General features: G+C 44.1%; 1 protein-coding gene across 2 annotated transcripts; it reads left to right on the top strand.

Annotated features, from left to right (window-relative positions):
- NEU3 (neuraminidase 3) lies at positions 458-14160 on the top strand. Of its 2 annotated transcripts, XM_005689977.3 has the most exons (3): positions 458-1039; positions 5276-5487; positions 12346-14160. In XM_005689977.3, the coding sequence occupies exons 1-3, from the start codon at positions 1015-1017 to the stop codon at positions 13423-13425; spliced, it is 1317 nt and encodes a 438-aa protein (XP_005690034.2). In that variant the 5' UTR covers positions 458-1014; the 3' UTR covers positions 13426-14160. The 2 variants fall into 2 exon arrangements, with proteins under 2 accessions (XP_005690034.2, XP_005690035.2); XM_005689978.3 differs by lacking the exon at positions 5276-5487.

Raw genomic sequence — 21176 nt, 5'->3', positions numbered from 1 at the left:
TGGGCACTCTGCCTGGCATGTTTCAAAATTCCAGACTCTCAGAAGGAAAGCAGGTATTTAGCATAAACCATACTGCGTTCAAACAGTTTGTGCATGGTCTACATTCATTAATTAGAATCTTACTATAGGAAGGGCTGTCCTTTTCTTCCCTGTTTATTCAATTGCGCACATCTACAGGGACACATGGGCTTTTAACTTGTTCAGCGGTTGTAATCTACTATCAGTTACTCAAAATATATGTACATGCACACACAGACACACATATATATCATACATATAAATATAATTTATATTTTCCTAAGGGTCGGTTGCCCAATGCTTTGGACCGCAGGACGTTTTAGTGGGGTCCCCTTTGAGATCCGGAACTTTCTCGCTCGACTCCCAAGTTGTCTAGGGAAGTTTTAGGCGGTGATGTCTATCAACAGACCGGCAACCAATAGGGGAGGGCGTGGGGAAAAGGGCCTGAAGACGGAGGTGGGCGGAGTGGAAGGGTGAGGGTCGCAGCCGGGAAGCTTTGCGTCAGTTGGAGACTGAACTTGGGCCTGAGCTGGAGCGGGTGGTGTCCTGTGCTGAGAGAGGGAGGGGCAAGTTCCAAGCCACCGCTGGGCCGGAACTGGGGGCCAGAAAGAGGAGGAATGAACCAGATTGGACCGCTAAGGGACTGGGCGGGGAGGGGCGGGGCCTCGGCTGCGCCGCCCCCGAGAGGGCGGGGCTGACTCCAGGCCGCAGGGAACTGCCGGTCCCAACTGCCGGTGCCAACTGCCTCTCAACCGCCGGCGGGTTGCAGCTTCCGAGCTTCCTGGACTTCCACCAGCTCTTCTCGGCTTCACAAATGTGTCAGCCCCGCCGCCAGCCTCTCGAAGTCTCTGTCGCCGTGTTTCTTCACTTTTCGTGGTTTGTGTCCGTGTCCGCAGTTTCTCTCCTGCCCCTGTCTCCCTGGGCTTGATCATTTCCCAGGGCTTCAGTGTCCGAGACGTGAGTGCTTGACCCAGCTCCCAAATCGGCCCGAGAGAAATGGAGGAGCCGGGGTTCCGCGCAGGTGAGTGTGGCTGGAAGACTGGAGGGCCTCCCAAAACATGAGGCGAAGTGACTGTGCTGACAGGTTCGGCAGCACTCTTTGGGTTTAGGAAATCCAGTCTATTGGGTCAGAGACACCCCAGTGGGCTAATCTCTCAGACACAGCCAGAAGGTATTCTTGGCTAGCTCTGTTTTTGTTTTCCTTCGACTGAAGCCTAACTTGTTTTGAGATGGAAGGGAACTGAGACTGGGAAAACTCTTCTTACTGGAGAGGGACTACAGGCTTCATATAGCCCAGAACTAAAACTTACATGAGTCCTGGGCCTTGGTCCAGGTTTTGTTACTGACCCATTGAGTGGCCTTAGAGGAGTTTATCCCCCTCTGTGGGTCTGAGAATCCCATTGTATACCATGAGAGGAGTTTGGACCATAGGATCTTCAAAGACCTAACATATGATAAGTGCTCCCTAAGTATTAGTTGTTAGGCATGAATAAAATAGGGAGGTCTTCCTTGGGGTTCACTGGAGGCTGCTTGCTGCACTAGATCAATTGGAGTCTGTGGAATTACATTGTTCTTCAGGCTTGAGAAATAGGTGGCATTATCTCCCTTGCAAGTGAGGAAACTGAGGCTCAGTGGTAAATTGGATTTGCTAGTAAGTGTCAAAGTCAAGTTAGTCTTAAAATCCATGTTACACTATACTTCCCAATAAGAGAGCAGCGAAATCTTGATTGAAAGGTGATTATATGGAGCAATAGTTAATAATGTTGAGTTCTCTGCTGAAATGAACAACTCGAGTCAGTTCAGTTGTGTCCCACTCTTTGCGACCCCATGGACTGCAGCAGGCAAGGCTTTCCTGTCCATCACCAACCCCTGGAGTTTGGTCAAACTCATGTCCATCAAGTCAGTGACGCCATCCAACCATCTCATCCTCTGTTGTCCTCTTCTCCTCCTGCCTTCAATCTTTCCCAGCATCAGGTTCTTTTCCAATGAGTCAGTTCTTCGCATCCGGTGGCCAAAGTATTGGAATTTCAGCTTCAGCATTAGTCCTTCCAATGAATATTCAGGACTGATGTCCTTTAGGATTGACTGGTTGGATCTCCTTGCAGTCCAAGGGACTCTCAAGAGTCTTCTGCAATACACAGTTCAAAGCACAGTTCAAAAGCAAAAGAACTATATCTGATTTTCCTCTGTCCCTAACTCCTGGCACATGGTTTGTGTGAAATAGTTTGGGTTATTGATGCCACAGCCACCACGTGTGTTACCATTGCCATCAACATGCTCAGCATAGTTAGTAAATCGTTAACTAACTAATTGTTACAGTGATAGCAAAACCATAAAAGAAATTGTGAAGACTTCTGAATTTATACTTTTGCTTACATGATGCCTTAAAGTTTATGAAGCATGTTTGAGTGGTTCTTCATTCAGTCATCTTAGGTAAGTATTATTGTCATCCACATTTTATAAGCAAGGAATCCAAGACCTGGATTAAGTGACTAGTGCAAGGTCACACAGTAAGAACTTGTGCTTCTCCTTACATGTTCTGTCAACTCCCTGTCCCTTTCTTTTTTCCTGGTCCTCCCTGCCCATTCCTATGATTGTTCTGTGCTTTATTCTTACGACCCAGAAACATTCTGTTTTGATGTTGACCAATAATCTTGTGTTGGCTGATGATTAATAGTGTTGATATTAACTCATATCCTTATAAGAATTTAAAATATGACCTCTCCCAGAGGGGCAGAGGGGTCTAAACACTTTAAAGAAGGGTGGTTGTAATTGTGGTTGTTGTCTTCATCCTCCTCCTCCACAGGCTTCAAGGAGTAATGCTAGAATATGTAGTGATTGACAGTCCAAAAATAACAGCTGTCATATATTGAGCTCATACTGTGTCATGGGCCCTGTAACAGCTATTTACACTTTTTACCTCAGTTCTTTCAGCCATTCTACGGAATTTTATAAACGAGGGTCCAGCAGTTAAATTACATGCCCAAGTTCATGTAGTCCTGGCTTGGCCCAAATCTTATTTTCTAAACCATTACACAGCCTGACCCTCTGGCAGGAGAGCCCGAATTAAAAGAGACGTGTGCTCAAATATGGTGTGAGGAAGACAGTTGAGAATCCAGAATTGGAGTGAGGGGAGGTTTTTCTTCTGGACTTAGGAGGCCACCTCCCCATCCTTTTGGATAGTGAGCTGTGATTCTTCTCGCTTGAGGTTAGAAATCAGTGAACTGAGTTATTCACCTGCTGAGTGAATTCACATGCTAAATAAATCACTCATATGCTGTGAATGACAAACTTGTCTTGACTGACACTAGGAACCTGTAGCCCAAAGTTCATTGTCCAGAAGGCTACCTTAGAGAGTGGTCTGAAATATGTACTTGATCTTGGCATTCATCTGCCAAAACCTGTTGAGTGGCTCCCTACCCATGGGATAAACAGCTTAATAAGGTATGGAAGCCTCCCAGGATTTGCCCTCCCCCAACCCCTTCAATGCCATCTTCATTCACAGCTTTTGCACTCCACTGTAGTCATACTAGATTACTCTGAGTCCTCACAGCTCACAGTGTGCTTCTGTGATCTCTAGGCTTTTCATATCCACTCCCTCCCCTCTTCTCCTTTGTACCCTTCAGTTGGCTAACCCACTGTTCAGCCTTTAAGATCCAACTCACCCATTCATTCAAACATTCAATGAATATTTGTCAAGCCTATGAATTGCCAGGCAGAGTTTTAGGTGTAGAAGCATAGCAGTGAGTAAAACAGACACGTACATGCCCTTTATGGAACTTCTATTCTGTAAAGCATATTAAATAAGTGTAACGTATGGGTGATGATAGGTGGCATGGAGAACAGAGCAGGGAAGGGGGATAGAGAGGGACAGGGGAGTTGTCAGGGAAGGCCTCACTGATTGGATGATGTCTGAGTAGAGCTGAAGAAGGTGAGGAAGTAAGGTGTGTGCCTATCTGAAAGCCCCAGGCCCAGAGCATAAGGATATGAAACGGGATCACTTGACTTATTAGCTTTTCAAAACTCCACTGCTGCCTTGATCTGAACAGTTGCTTTTTTTCTGTTTTCCTGCATGCTCTCATGTTGACCTCTTAAAGTAGCAATTACTACATGATATTGTAATTGTCAATGTATATATGTCTGCCCTCACCTGGATGTGGGCAGGGACCTCTGATCCCTTTCTGTCTCCTCAGCACTTACCTTATAGCCTGACTTCCAGTGGGCACTCAGAAATATTTATTAAATAAATGAAGAAGGCCTTGTGGGTCTCATTCTTACAGCCTGATTATTTTTACAAATGATTTGGAAGACAAGGCTTGGACAACAAATGGTGAGAGAAAAAATAATAATTCTAAGCTTGATTCTATCTGTCTGGCTTCCCTTTTTGGGCCTCTGAGAAGTTGAATACCTGAGAAATGTACCTAGAGATTTCCATTTTCAGCATTATAGCAAGCCAGCTAACCTGTAAAATGATGGATAAGTATAACAAAGCCTTTTATAGTTGAATTTCCAAGAAAGTAAGAGAAATCCCTAGGGGCCTAAAAACCAAGAGTAAACTGAAAACTGGAGAAGTTAGCCCCTTTACGTGACCTCAGCTGCCCTAGATGTTTGCTGGTCTTGCTTACCTCAAAGCTTGGGCTTTAATATACGTGCTATTACAGTGAATGAAACTATAGGCCCACCTGTGTTAGACTCTGGTTGGAACTGACATCCTTGCATGAAGCCAGATACCTTGAAAATCTATATCCTCTGATCAAGTGGAGTAGGAAAAAGAAATCTTAACTACTGACAGAGATGACAAAGAAGATTGCTTCTTATTCTAGGCTCCAAGAGTAGGGAAAAGTTTGCCCGGAGAATTCTGAACCAGAGGCATTCTCTCATATGGATTTGGGTTTATATTTATAATTGCCTGAATTGCCTAAAAACTCCAAGCCAGGAAATTGACTATTGGAACCACCTGGGCTGGTAATACCTCTGAATACTTGGCAGAAGTACATACAGAATCTCTCTGGAGAGACACTTGACGCAGGCTACACAGGATTCCCACAGAGCCTGGAATATAGACTTGTTATATGAGAATGCATATTACTTGCTTTGGGCTATTGAGATCACGATGTTACTTTTGTATAAAAAAAATAAATGTTTAAGTACATCTTTGCCCCCCAGTGACCTCCAGAAGTGAAATGATAGAGCAGAACTTGTGTGTGAGCGAGCCTTTGGATGTGGACACACACTGAGCTCCCTCCTGTCCTTGCAGAGGTCATGGAAGAAGTGACATCGTGCTCCTTCAGCAGCACTCTGTTCCAGCAGGAGGACAAGCGAGGGGTCACCTACCGGATCCCAGCCCTGATCTACGTGCCCCCTGCCCACATCTTCCTGGCCTTTGCAGAGAAGCGCTCCTCGAGCAAGGATGAGGATGCTCTCCACCTGGTGCTGAGGCGAGGGTTGAGGACTGGGCAATCAGTACAGGTGACTCCTTATCCCAGATCTGAGCCTGGGTCTCATTTCCTGCATTGTTCAGAGCATGTCAGAGTCTGTGCCTTTTTTATCGGTGCAGGAAAAGCCTTGTGTCTGAGCTGAAAGTGAAAGAAAGTAAAAGTGAAGTCGCTCAGTCATGCCTGACTCTTTGCGACCCCATGGATAGTAGCCTGCCCCAAGCTCCTCTGTCCATGGGATTTTCAAGGCAAGAGTACTGGAGTGGGTTGCCACTTCCTTCTCTGGGGGATCTTCTTAACCCAGGGATTGAACCCAGGTCTCTCACATTGTAGCTAGACGCTTTACCATGTGAGCCACCAGGGAAGTCTGAGCTGAGGATGGGGAAAAGAAGCAGTAAAAGCTGTGCTTTCCCTTATTGAATAATTACTGTTTACTAGGGGCACATTGAAATTCACAGACACTCTGTGACACAGGAACTGTTGTCAGTCACATTTTACAGATGAGGATACTGAGGCTCAGAGTGATTGCTATTTGCTCAGGGTCAAACAACTATAAAAAAGCAGTAAAAGCAAGCTTCAAACCCAGTCTCTGAATAGAGGCCTCCATGATTTGTGTATGCAGTTCAACCAACATGTGGTGTGCTTTTCATTCACATTCTCTTTTATTCTCATAAGTCACTGAAAGCAGTAAGCATTGTTAGTCCAGTTTTGCTGATGAGGGATCCTGGTGCTCCAACAGGCAGGTAGCTTGTTCAGCGAAAGACACAGGGGAGGAAAACAACATCCATATTCTCCCCCCTCTTCCCTCTGCTTGTCTTCCTCCATGCTTTATGTGAGGTACATATTATTATCCCCATTTTATAAGAAGTAAAGTGACTTGCCTTAGGCACATACTTAATAAATGGAGAACTGGGATTGGTGCCCTTGTCCCTAGGTAGCACATTTATACTGTGTTTTTAACGGGGGAGAGAATAGTTACTGCCCTTGGGGCTGTGAACTACAGGGTTAGTGTAGAACCCATTTTTGTTATTGTTGACTTTTATCTCAGAGATGGCTGAAGTGAGGATCAAGTGAGACAGTGAATTTGAATAAATACACACATAATCATACATACATACATTTTTTATGAGTTATTTTAATCTGCTTAACCTGCCCTGCTTTTTCTACTCTCAGAAATCTCACCTTTAAAACATCATGTCCTTAGGGATGCTTTGCTGTTACAGTGCAAATGCTGTTCTGCTGAAGGTGGGCCTTACAAGCAAGCCCTGGCTGCTTTTGATGCCTTACTCACATTTCCCCTTGGGGAAGTTTTTTACTTTAGGGAATTTCCATTCCCTGCTCTTACACCTTATCATGTGTCTGTCTTATGACCTCCCAAGGTTGAACCTCTGCTTATATCACTGGTGTCCTTCAGCCCAACTTGGATTCTAGCTCTTTTGTTTCCTCCTGGACAGGCAGTACCTATGGTTATGTTGCTCTGTTTTTTGCCACAGACAGTTGGGCAGTTAAGTTTTTTTTATCAGACCATACCTGTTACATAACCTCACTATCCAGTAGTCACATCCAGTCACAAATGTGTCCACTTTAACTCTTTCTCTCTTCACTTTATTTTATTCACATTCATTCTCTTGTTTACTTAATTGTAGAATCTTAAAATTGGAAGAATTATCAGCCCAGCTTCTTTCCCAATATAGAAATCTTCTGTATTCCATTGGTTGCTACTCATAGCTTAGTGGTTAAGAGCATGGCTTTGGAGTCAGGCAAGAGCTATCATTTATTGACTGTGACTGTGAATATTTGACTCTTCTGTTTCATTGTCTGTGAAATATAATTAATAGTAGCAGTTCCATAGTAGGAACTCAACATTAGTCATCTTCTATTAAGGATCTACATATACAACTCCTCAAATGAGAAACTTAATTCTGTGGCAACTGTTAACTTATTTTTTGAAATGAAATCCTCTGTACTTATCTGTAATTACCTGTTGTTCTTGTTATGTTATGCCTTATGGGGAAGTCCATCTGTACATTATAAAGTCCCTAGTGTGGAGAACTGCTCTTTGATGTATCTGAAAGCAGTATCCACACCCTCCAGGTCTTTTATCTTTTAGCAGCTCCATAGGCCACAGTCTTGATTTGATTTCTGGTCCTTTGAAAACTGTGATTACAGTCCTTGGGACCTGGCATGGAAGATCACTGTCTTTTTGCAAAGTATGGTACTCATAACTGAACTTATGACCCCAAGGATAGATTGACCAGCTCAGCAGTGAGGTGGCTATCCCATCTGGTATCCTTTTAATGCAGTCTACAGTGAAGTAGCATTTATTTTTTGATAGCTGCTTAAATGTTAAATAGATGGTCAGCTAAAACCTTCAAGACCTTTTCGGATTTTTTTGTTCTTTTAAAAACATTTTTAATTATGGTAATATGCACCTAATGTAATATTTTCCATCATAATCATTTTTTACTTGGCCATACAGAGTCTTGGTTGTGGCAGGTGGCATCTTTAGTTGCAACATGCAAACTACTAGTTGTGGCACATGGGATCTAGTTCCCTGACCAGGGATCAGGACCCCTGCATTGGAAGCTAGGAGTCTTGGCCACAGGACCACCAGGGAAATCCCTCCATCCTAACCATTTTAAGTATACATTGCAGTATTGTTAACTGTATTACATTGTTGTGTAAAAGGTCTCTAGAATGTATTCATTAGTGCATAACTGTAACTTTATACTCACTGAACAACAAATAATTTCCCTTCCTCAATCCCCTAGAGATTAATACTGTACTTTGTTTCTGAGTTTGTTTACTTTAGATGTTTCATGTAAGTGGAATCATGCAATATTTTGTCTTTCTGTGATTGGCTTATTTCACAGAATAATATCCTCAAGGTTCATCCATGTTGTAGAATATGTCAGGATTTCTTTTTAAAGGCTGAGTAATAATCTGTTGTATGTTAATCTATTATTTCATTTATCCAGTTTTTTTAGCCATTCATCCCTTTTATCTTATCCACTCATCAGCTGGTGGACATTTGAGTTGCTCCCACCTTTTGGTTATTGTGAATAATGCTGCTGTGGAACAAGGAGGTGCATGTAAATGTCTCTTCAGAACTGTTCTTTCAATTATTTTTTGTACAGACCTAAAAGTTGAATTGCTGAGTTATGTGGTTGTTGTTGTTATTCAGTCACTCAGTCGTGTACAACTCTTTGTGACCCCATGGACTGCTAAATGCCAGGCTTCTCTGTCCTTCACTGTCTCCTAGAGTTTGCTTAAACTCATGTCCATTGAGTTGATGATGCCATCCATTCATCTCATCCTCTGTCACCCCATTCTCCTCCAGCCTTCAGTCTTTGTCAGCATCAGGGTCTTTTCCAGTGAGTTGGCTGTTCGCATCAGGTGGGCAAAGTACTGGAGCTTCAGCATCAGTCCTTCCAATGAATATTTAGGGTTTATTTCCTTTAAGATTGACTGGTTTGATCTCCTTGCTACCCAAGGGACTCTCAAGTGTCTTCTCCAATACCACAATTCAAAAGCATCAATTCCTTGGTGCTCAGCCTTCTTTATGGTCCAACTCTGACATCCATATATGACTATTGGAAAAACCATAGCTTTGACTAAACAGACAATCCTTATACATCAGAGGGCAGACAGAATGAAAACTGTAGTCACAGAAAACTAATCAAACTGATCACAGCCTTGTCTAATTCAATGAAACTATGAGCCATGCCATGGAGGGCCACCCAAAATGGGTCATGGTGGAGAGTTCTGACAAAACGTGGTCCACTGGAGAAGGAAATGGCAAACCACTTCAGTATTCTTGCCTTGAGAACCCTATGAACAGTATGAAAAGGCAGAAAGATATGACACTGAAAGATGAACTCCCCAGGTCAGCAGGTGCCCAATATGCTATTGGAGAAGAGTGGAGAAATAACTCCAGAAAGAATGAAGAAGCTGAGCCAAAGCGAAAGCAATGCCCAATTGTGGATGTGACTGGTGATGGAAATAAAGTCCAATGCTGTAAAGAACAGTATTGCATAGGAACCTGGAATGTTAGGCCCATTAATCAAGGTAAATTGGAAGTGGTCAAATAGGAGATAACAAGAATGAACATTGACATTTTAGAAATCAGCAAACTAAAATGGACTGGAATGGGCAAATTTAACTCAGATGACCATTATATCTACTACTGTGGGCAAGAATCCCTTCGAAGTAATGGAGTAGCCCTCAGAGTCACAAAAGAGTCCGAAATGCATTACTTGGGTGCAGTCTCAAAAATGACAGAATGATCTCTGTTTGTTTCCAAGGCAAACCATTCAATATCACAATAATCCAAGCCTGTGGCCTCACCACTAATGCTGAAGAAGGTGAAGTTGAATGGTTCTATGAAGACCTACAAGACCTTCTAGAACTAACACCCAAAAAAGATGCCCTCTCCATCATAGGGGACTGGAATGCAAAAGCAGAGATACAATCAAGAGATACCTGGAGTAACAGGCAAGTTTGGCCTTGGAGTACAAAATGAAGCAGGGCAAAGGCTAACAGAGTTTTGCCAAGAGAACGCACTGGTCATAGCAAACACCCTTATCCAACAACATAAGAGATGACTCTACACATGGACATCACCAGATGGTCAATACTGAAATCAGATTGATTATATTCTTTGCAGCCAAAGATGGATAAGCTCTATACAGTCAGCAAAAACAAGAATGGGACTGACTGTGGCACAGATCATGAACTCCTTATTGCCAAATTTAGACTTAAAGAAAGTAGGGAAAATCACTAGATCATTAAGGTATGACCTAAATCAAATCCCTTGTGATTATACAGTGGAAGTGACAAATAGATTCAAGGGATTAAATGTAATAAAGTGCTTGAAGAACTATGGACGGAGTTTGTGACATCGTAAAGGAGGCAGTGATCAAGACCATCCCCAAGAAAAAGAAATGCAAAAACGCAAAATGGTTATCTGAGGAGGCCTTACAAATAGCTTAGAAAGGAGAAACGAGAGACAAAGGAGAAAAGGAAAGATATACCCATTGAATGCAGAGTTCCAAACAATAATAAGGAGAGAGAAGAAAGCCTTCCTCAGTGATCAGTGCAAAGAAATAGAGGAAAACAATAGAATGGGAAAGACTACAGATCTCTTCAAGAAAATTCGAGATACCAAGGGAACATTTCATGCAAAGATGGGCACAATAAAGGACAGAGATAGTATGGACCTAACAGAAGCAGAAGATGTTAAGAAGAGGTGGCAAGAATACACAGAAGAACTATACAAAAAAAGATCTTCATGACCCAGATAACCATGATGGTGTGATAACTCACCTAGAGCTAGACAACTTGGAATGCGAAGTCAAGTGGGCCTTACGAAGCATCACTACAAAGCTAATGGAGGTGATAGAATTCCAGCTGAGGTATTTCAAATCCTAAAAGATGATGCTGTGAAAGTGCTGCACTCAATATGTCAGAAAACTTGGAAAACTCAGCAGTGGCCACAGGACTGGAAATGGTCAGTTTTCATTCCAATCTCAAAGAAAGGAATGTTCAAACTACCGCAAATTGCACTCATCTCATACTCTAGCAAAGTAATGCTCAAAATTCTCCAAGCCAGGCATCAACGATACATGAACCATGAACTTCCAGATGTTCAAGCTGGATCTAGAAAAGGCAGAGGAACCAGAGATCAAATTGCCAACATCCGTTGGATGGTCAGAAAATCAAGAGAATGCCAGAAAAACATCTACTTCTGCTTTATTGATTACACCAAAGCCTTTGTGTACATCACAGCAGGCTGTGGAAAATTCTTCAAGAGATGGGAATACCAGACCACCTTACCTGCCTCCTGAGGGTCAAGAAGCAACAGTTAGAACCGGACATGGAAGGACTGGTTTCAGATTGGTAAAGGAATACATCACGGGTGTATATTGTCGCCCTGCTCACTTAACTTATATGCAGAGTACATCATGTGAAGTGCCAGGCTGGGTGAAGCACAAGCTGGAATCAGGATTGCCGGGAGAAATATCAGTTTCAGATATGCAGATGATACCACCCTTATGGCAGAAAGTGAAGAGGACCTAAAGAGCCTCTTGATGAAAATGAGAGGAGAGTGAAAAAAGCTGGCTTCAAGCTCAGCATTCTAAAACTAAGATCATGGCATCTTGTCCTCCCATCACTTCATGGCAAATAGATGGGAAACAATGGAAACAGTGACAGACTTTATTTTTTTTGGAATCACTACAGATGGTGACTGAAGCATTGAAATTAAGAGATGTTTGCTCCTTGCATAGAGGAGCATAGAAGAAAAGCTATGACAAACCAAGACAGCCTATTAAAAAGCAGAGACATTACTTTGCCAACGAAAGTTCATCTTGTCAGTTATGGTTTTTCTCGTAGTCACTGTATGGATGTGAGAGCTGGACTATAAAGAAGGCTGAGCAGTGAAGAATTGATGCTTTTGAACTGTGGTGTTAGAGAAGACTCTTGAGAGTCTCTTGGACTGCAAGGAGATCAGACTAGTCAATTCTAAAGGAAATCAGTCCTGAATATTCATTGGAAGCTGAAGCTGAAACTCAAAACTTTGGCCACCTGATATGAAGATCTGACTCACTGGAGAAGACCCTGATGCTGGGAAAGATTTTGGAAGACAGGAGGAGGGGGCAACAGAGGATGGGATGGTTGGATGGCATCACTGACTCAATAGATGAGTTTGAGCAAGGTCTGTGAGTTGGTAATGGACAGGGAAGCCTGGCATGCTACAGTCCATGGGATTGCAAAGAGTTGGATATGACTGAGTGACTGAACTGAACTGAACTGAGAAGCACTAATGCTTTTAATGAGCCTCATGTCTTCCTATGAGTCTTTCACTCCTGCTTTCTCCCTTCCCCTCATCTAGTGGGAACCCCTGAAGTCCCTGATGGAAGCCACATTACCTGGACACCGGACCATGAACCCCTGTCCTGTGTGGGAGCGGAAGAGTGGCTATGTGTACCTTTTCTTCATCTGTGTGCGAGGCCATGTCACCGAGCGTCAACAGATTATGTCAGGCAGGAATGCTGCACGCCTCTGCTTCATATGCAGCCAGGATGCTGGCTATTCATGGAGCGATGTGAGGGACCTGACTGAGGAGGTCATTGGCCCAGAGGTGACGCACTGGGCCACTTTTGCTGTGGGGCCAGGTCATGGCATCCAGCTGCAGTCGGGGAGGCTCATCATCCCTGCGTACGCCTACTACATCCCATTCTGGTTCTTTTGCTTTCGGCTGCCATATAAAGCTAGGGCTCATTCCCTGATGATCTATAGCGATGACCTAGGAGCCACATGGCACCATGGCAGGCTTATCAAGCCCATGGTGACAGTGGAATGTGAGGTGGCAGAGGTGATTGGGAAGGCTGGCCACCCCGTGCTGTATTGCAGTGCCCGGACACCAAACAGGTGCCGGGCAGAGGCGCTCAGCACTGACCATGGTGAATGCTTTCAGAAACCAGTCCTGAGCCATCAGCTCTGTGAGCCCCCTCATGGCTGCCAAGGCAGTGTGGTGAGTTTCCGGCCCCTGGAGATCCCAGGTGGATGCCAGGATCTTGCTGGCAAAGATGCACCTGCCATTCAGCAGAGTTCTCTGCTGTGCAGCTCAGTGAGGCCAGAGCCGGAAGCTGGAACCCTGTCAGAATCATGGCTCTTGTACTCACACCCAACCAATAAGAAACGGAGGGTCGACCTAGGCATCTACCTCAACCAGAGCCCCTTGGAGGCTGCCTGCTGGTCCCGCCCCTGGATCTTGCACTGCGGGCCCTGTGGGTACTCTGATTTGGCTGCTCTGGAGAATGAGGGCTTGTTTGGGTGTTTGTTTGAATGTGGGACCAAGCAGGAGTGTGAGCAGATTGCCTTCCGCCTGTTTACAGACCGAGAGATCCTGAGCCATGTGCAAGGGGACTGCTCCACCCCTGGTATGAACTCTGAGCCAAGTAAAAAGTAATCGCTTAGGACCCAACTTTGCATAGAAGGCTACCGTAGAAGGCAATCACAGCCAGGACAGTGGAGGCCAGGATAACAGAGGTTACTGAAGTCTGCAGAGAAACAAAACACCTAATATTCTGCTCCCTACCTGTTTTCACTTCTCATTCTCCAAAGAGCAAAATGAACCTCTAGCCATAGCTACTGCATTCGAAAGAGCATTGAACGGTGAGTTGAGAGACTATGATGTCATCTTGGCTCTTCCACTGGCTTGCTTTGGGACCTTGGACATGTCATCTGTACTCTCTGGGCCTCAGGTCTCCATCTGTAAAATGAGAGGGTTGGGTCTGTGATATCTCTTCTTCCCATCCCTAGGAAAGGCAGTGTTCCTGCATGCTCCCTGATCAGCAAGTCCTGGCTGTATGTAGGACTCTTATCTCAGAGTAAAAGTCAGCAGGCTCAGCTTTTCAAATGACTTGCCACTCATCCAAGTATGAGGTTGCAAGCAGGTGTCAGCACAAAGGAAGATGTAGGTGGACTGTTTTATTTTTAATAACAAAAGCACTTACATCCTTCTGATCATGCATGAAGCTCTGCAGACTCATTGTTCTAGAGGAATCGGGCCAAGCAGCAGAATTATAGGTCACTTACCTTCTCCAGCTTTGGAGCTCTGCTCAACCTTTCTTTCCTTGTCCAGAAAGCATTACGTCTGAAGGAGAAAATGAGGTGCTCAATGTAAGTGATCTTCAATAATGGTACTTAATGTTTCTGATGTCATGACTCCTATGAGAGATGAAGTTCATTTGTTAGGATAGTTCTTGATGAGAAATGAACATGGTTTAGGACTTTAAAGCATCAGACAAAACTTCCCGCTATTGCTGCTCTCAGAGTTCACAGTTTAGGGGGCTAGAAGAGGGATAAAATTCAAGAAAATAAATGTAGCTGGGTGATAGTTGATAGATGTTGGGCTCTAAGTGGGAGTGATAGTAGCTGCCAATGACATTATTTTAATTGTATTTTAATTGTGCCTGGAGTCATCTGCCCCAGAACTTGTCCAAGTGCTGGGAGCTAGCGTGGGGAATCCCGCCTGTGGCAAAGGTCATGAGGAAAGGGGCCTGACAAAACGCAAAGGCGAGATCAGGCCTTGAGGAAACCCCCTCTGGGCTTTCTCGAGCATCTACCCCCAAAACCAGAGTCTGCCTGCCTTATTGCATTATGCTTTCCACCTATTCTTCTGACATTACAGGGGGGCTATCCCTGACCACCTTTCTCTGGAAAAAGTTAACTTAGAGCTCCAGTTAACAGTCTCCTGCGTATAAAAAGAGTGTTTCAGCTCAAACCCCTCTGATGGCTCTCTAACTTGCCTTACCCAGACTTTTACAACTATGCATGTGATTGTTTACAGGCCCCCAACTGTGAGAGCCACGGGAAGCCTAAAACATAAAGCCTTTCAAAGAGTTAAAAGTTATTAGAGTAGTGCTGGTGTATTATTTCATTATTGGGCCAATGCTTGTTGCTAAGTTCCCATATCTCTTATCCACTGTGCACCTGGGAGTGCGTTAGTTAACATAGTTGGAGTGTAAGAAAACAAACTAGTAGCCTTGAAACTAACCACATCAGACTTTTGAGCTAATTGGTTCTTTCTTCGTTGTAACTTACTGCACCTTTGCTCAGTGAGAAATGTAACTTTGTTTGATACTTTCTGAGGCTGACATAGATTAGAAATATAAAGAAAAAACACTTCAAGGGAAAATAAGTTTTCTGGTTGAGCAGCCTTTATCAAAAGAGAGTCTTAAAATGTTTCACAGGCCTCCAAGGCCAGAAGATAATGTACACAACATCATTTGTGGGAAAGGTATAAAAGTCCTTTTTGAAAATAAAGCTCTGGGGCCTCGCTCACCGAAGCAGCTTGGTCTCCCCGTGTCAGTCATTCTCTCTCTCCCTCTCCCTCTCTTTTTCAGGCTGATCCCTTGGAACATAGAGGCTCCCTGCGATCACTTATCTGCCCGGGTTTCTAAGACCTGAACGGGAAGACGTTCTGCGTCTTCACTCCCTCGGGAGACCAGGAGGGCACCTGTGGCCTCTGTGAACAGGGTAAACTCCTTGTCTGGGGGTTTTATTGTCTTTCTATGTAAACCAAGGAATATCAGCCTCTTTCTCTCCTCTATTTTCTTATCTACAACATTCTTTCCTTATCTCCCTCTAAATCAGTCACCGACTCTGTCCCTGCTTTGAATTACCCTGGATCCACCGGGGCTGGACCCTCTTATCCAAGCTGCTGTTTGTTTTTCTCAGGAAGTTGTCTTCACTCAGCCTTCTTTAACGGAGATAGTTGTCACTATTCAGAAGGTCTCTGGACTCACAAACCTCTGAATCAAACATATTTGTTCGGACCTACTGAAATTTGGACCATCTCTACTATTAGTGAAGTAGAGATGCTTCTTTATCTAATAGATTTGGGACAAACTTTGACATTGCTCGTTCTCAGATGATAGCAGATGGTTGCTCTTATTTTATAGATCATTTCCCCCATAAACCTGTTACTGTGACAAATACCTTTGAGACAGGTACCTTGAGAGCTACCTTTTTTGTCCCTATTTTGGGAGTATAATACCTTAAACAGGCAGCAGGTAAATATATTTGGTGCTGAGTAATGACCCTGGAGAGTAAGTTGTCATCATGGAACACAGCCTAGAAAGTTGGGGGATGCAGTTGTACCAGTCAGATGACAGAGTCCTATAGGATGAAAGTAGAGATTAACTTCACCTACTTTAGCATATGGCTTAAGCCCGGGGCTTAGAGGGGCTTTTAAAAATCCCCTTAACCTCTCATACATTTGCTGAAGTTAATACATAGTTATGATCATTCACTCACTCAGTTATACATTTATCTAAATGTTTCCATAATTGAGTACCTGTGCATAATGTGAGGTACTTTCTAATTGCCAGTCCCTGCTTGAAAATTGCTTGTGGCTCCTCATTGCCTACTAAAGGGTGTTTACATTTAGCCTGGCCTGTATGACCTTCAGTTGTTGGTTGAAATAATGAACACTCCTCTCTTCTCTATATGAAGCTGCTGTCAGAGAAGACCTCGGTCGCTTTGGCAAGTGGCAGGGGCTGCAATTTCAGAATGGGCAGTGTCAGTGGTACAGGGAGGAACTGGGGAGGGGAGGATTGAAAGGGCAGCCCCTCCTGACTGTAGAAACTCCTTGTTCACCAAAGCTTTCCTGAGAACCATACTCCCAAATTGATAGGAATAGAGAAGATGGCTAGGTTCTAAAACCAGAGTTAAAGGATGGAGAAAATGAGAATACGAGGTTCTTTGGGACCATCCAAGAAGGGAGTCAAGGAAGAGAGCTCAGCCACATGCCAGGGTGGACCCCAGATGCCCAGACCTCATGGGAAGTCTCATCCATCTTTAAAGTGCCCTCCCCTTTCTCCTTCCCCTTGGCTTCAGCTTTGCTTCTCCTCGGCAACTAGCAGTGAAACTCTTTAATAGGTGAAGGGGGTCTGAGCATATTTCAGTAATAGCAGAAAAAGAGGGTCAGGCACAGGGGTAATCCACAATGAGGATTAGAGAGCAGAACAGAGGGGTGATGGCAGCTGTGAGGGAAAAGCACAGCAGGGAGGAGTCCTGACACTTTTAGGAAGGGGAGAAAGGGCTACCCACAGGAAGCCCAGGCGGGAGAGATGGTGTAGGTGGTGGCTGCTGTGAAGAAGAAATGACAACAGGCCAGAGCTGTTGCACAAAATGTGTGGGAAGGAAAGAGGCCTGTACAGGTTGAGCTGCAGACAAGTTCCAACCCAACCCTGTAACTTGAAGCTTGTCTCTGTGCCAGGTGACCATCCAAAACAGCTGTAGTGTCAGTTACCCAAGGTCTTGAGGGCCCTGGGACCTATACCATGATACCTGTCTCCTAACTGAACCCATTTCAGCCACAGTTGGGTTGGGAGAATGGGAAAGACAGAGCAGGTTAAGGCAGCTGTGAAGAAGAGAGAAAAGCAGACAAGGTGCCATGAAGAGGACTGGCTAGGCTGTGATCTTTGGCCTGAGAGGCCCTCCCCCATCCTTGGCCCCTCGGGATTGACCCATCGCGCACAGATGACCCACCCCGGGACTGCAGGAAGGCGCAGAAGGCCCCTCTGTCTTCTGGTGTACACCCAGACCAGCCTCCCACTTGCTCAGCCTGCCAGTCCTGCTCATGCTCCCTGCCTCCTGGTTTATTCACTCTAGGCTTCTAACCTTTACCTTTTGTGTGTGTGTGTGTTAGTCACTCAGTCATGTTTGACTCTTTGTGACCCCATAGGCTATAACCTACAAGGCTCCTCTGTCCATGGAATTCTCCAGGCAGGAATACTGGAGTGGTTTGCCATTCCCTTCTCTGGGGGATCTTTCCGACCCAGGGATCCAACCCAGGTCTCCTGCCTTGCAAGCAGATTGTTGACTATCTCAGCTACAAGGGAAGCCCTAAGCTTTACCTTGGGCCCTTGTTATTTGGACCTGTTTCTCCTGGTCACCAGTCTCCCCTCATATATCCATAGGATATCATGCAGCCACGTCCACAGATAAGCGACCTTTCACCCTCCCTGTTGGGTAGCCCGAGGGACGCATACAGGTCTGCCCACAGCTGCACAGCCTCCTGCCTACTCCTTCCACTTTGGCCAACAGGCTGTTCAGTCTTCTCTAAGAAGCTGTGAGTTTCCCCACTGTGTCATCCAGCAGCTATCATGTCATCCTTCCTGCGCTGCCAGAGCACATGGCATGTGCCTCTCTTTGGTCCTTAGCACAGGCTGCCCATAGGCCTCCGCCAGGCTGTGAATGCCTTGAGAACCAAGTTTGTCTGCTTCCTTTCTGCATTCTTTTTACCTTGAGTCATGACTTATTTTTGTGATATTGCTAGCATATTCTGAATTCCCTGATGGTAAGGACTGCGTCTGATACCTTGCTTTGTCCTCTGCACCCAGCACAGGGCCTGGCACAGAGTAGGCAGCAGTAAAGTTGTGCTGAATGAATAAAGGAGTCAAAGACTCTTGGCCTTCTGGAGCTAACTGAGAGGCTAGGGCACGTTTCCCCACGGGAGGAGCATGTTGTGTCCCTCTGTGGCTGATGTGCTCAGCTTGCTGAACACGTTCCCTAAGTGAATCTTCTCTGTAGGGATTGCACCCAGGCCAGTCAGCCCTTCCTTGGAATGAGCTGCTCTCTGGCTTGAGCCTGTTCCTACCTGGATGTCGCAGCATCCCAGCCCGTCTAAAGCCAAGCCTTGGCTTGGGGTTCTTATTTCTTATTTCACTGGCATTTCCCCTTTGTCCTGATTGGCTTTTCTATAACTGTCACTCCTCCAGGGAGACTCTGGGGCTCAGTGTTTTCCAGTGTGCCTTGCTCCGTGTTACCACCTGCCAGGAATGCTCTCTGTACTGTAAGAACTGCCATGACTCTTTGAAACAAGGAAGATGAATAAAGAGCTTAATTCTGAGGGCTACTGTTTTTGGCTTTTGTTGTATTAAGGTGATTATCATCCTAATACATCTATCTAATTTGTAGCCAACTTCTCTCAAAAACTGGATTTTGAGGCACTTTCTTGTGTTCTGTAAGAACTTTTAGTTTCAGAAATCCTTACTAATAATAATCCTTTGCACTTTTACACATTGTCCTTTGAACATAGTTACCTACTGAGGAAAGCAGGGCAGAGATTAATATAACTGTTTGGTTGTGTATTACATGCCAGCTATTAAGTGTAGGAACTGGGGTGTACCAAATCAGCCCTGTCTGATACCAGCCCCATGCTGTAATTACACATCTTTTTCTATTTTGAAAGTAACCTTGAGGTTATTTTCAAATTGCTGCTGGAGAGGCCACAAATATTAGTGAAGTGGGGTGACCGCTTTAACTTATGATTTTTACTTGACTGTTTGTTTCATTGAAATGGTCATTGCACTGGCTGAATTTCACCAGATATTTCTATGTGTCAATCTGCTTTCTTAAATTGATAGTTGGAAGACCTTAAAATGGGCCTTTCATCATATAGTCATATAAAGATGAAAGAATAAATGAAGTTCAGAGAACTTCTAATTTACTTCTTAAAATTGAATTACAAAAATTGTCTATATAATCATTTGAAAAATCTGGTGATCTGTTTTATTTTTGTGTGTTCTGTTAGATTGCTTAATGTCTGAAGGACCTCTGGACTTGAGAGGAACATGCATTACTGTATAAACTTTAGTGTTCAATTTATTAAACTCTATTCAGTAAAACACTGAAAACCTCTTGAATATTTAAACAATGGCAAATTTTATTAAACTGGCTTCAACATAAATGCCAGTTACAAATTTAGTATAGCTGATCCTTTTTGGATATTTCAAATAGTAGATAAAGCATAAATCCAAACAGTATAAAACATGTCCTTATACCAAAACAGCACAAAAGAGCTGATGCCATGGTTTTAATTTTGTTCCATATTGTTATTACACTTTTTGGGAATTCTAACTTTCAAACCTCTCTAGAGTTTTAGTTACTATAAGATTTTTTTTCCCCTACCTGCCTAGGGATTTAGTAATAAATAGCAGATCCAAAGGAAAACAAATACTATTTCAGATAAGCTCTTTCTACTGGAAGCACTGAACTGGGAGGTTGGAGGCTTGGAAATAGACAGCCACCTTCCCCTTCTTGGCCAGTGGACAGTGTGGCAGAAGACTAAAAGAATTGGAGCCAGGCAGCAATAATCCTGATGATATCCACTAGGGTCCTTCCTGTTACAGGAACCTATAACCCCCAAAAGTTGTTTGATTTTTATTTTATTTTTTAAGCTAGTTAGGGTTAGATGTATACAGCTTGCAACCGAAAGACTGCCTACCCATACTCACAGAGAATTTGATTAATTGGTACCACAATCTGTTAGTCCTTCCCTGGAGCAGAGCAACAAGCCATGAGAAATTAACTTTCAATATAGTCTGCCAAAGTTTGATCAACAGTATTACTGAAAGGGTACCTTACTCAGACTTTGGAATAAGTGGAGAAAAAACTTGACTAGGAGGAGTCTGGAGTTCAGGGTCTTTGAGTTGACACTAACTTGATGGGTGTTTTGGTGTCAGCCACAGGCTCTCTCTGGGACACTTTTATTCAGCTACAGCAGGAGCATACTCCTAGCCCAGCCACTCACTTAAGAGTTGTGTGGATCTGATGAGGTAGTGAATCCTCAAAAGGGTTTGGGAAATGGTGCAATTTCCTGTAAATAAGAGATGATCTTTTTTCCATTGTTCTTCATTGGCAACGCTGGACAGTAGAATGCTGAAAATGAGGGTGATGGATGGAAGGGAGGGGAAGGGAGGCCTACTGAGGAGGGTACTCTAAGGCTGGATGGCCAACTTGCCTCATCACCATCACATCCTTAGCAAACCACAGGCCTCATAATTTTGCCCTTCTTTCTGACTTTGCCCTAAACTTTTGCTCCCTTACTTAGGAATGTCCCAGTCTGTATAGAGAAGAGGGAAATCTCAGCCTCAAGTAGGAAGGGACTTGGTCTGAGTCATTGCTGGTCTCTGTGCCCGCCATAGGATTAGGCATAGCACAGTAGAGGAAAGATGTGAGGGGAGTTACACAAAGTACCTACTATGTGCTTTTAGTTACACATACGTTTTCATTTAATTCAACAATGACATGATGCAGTCCAATGTCTCACACCTGTAAGTGATGAAGTCAGACCTGATTCTAAACCTATATTGCTGTCATATGGCAAATAAGAGGCAGAACAGTGGGTGATGCTAACTTTGTAGGTTA

This window comes from Capra hircus, chromosome 15 (assembly GCF_001704415.2).
Source record: "Capra hircus breed San Clemente chromosome 15, ASM170441v1, whole genome shotgun sequence".
Taxonomy (NCBI): Eukaryota; Metazoa; Chordata; class Mammalia; order Artiodactyla; family Bovidae; genus Capra; species Capra hircus.
Note: the sequence above shows the minus strand (reverse complement) of the source record. Positions and strands in the feature narration are given on the sequence as shown.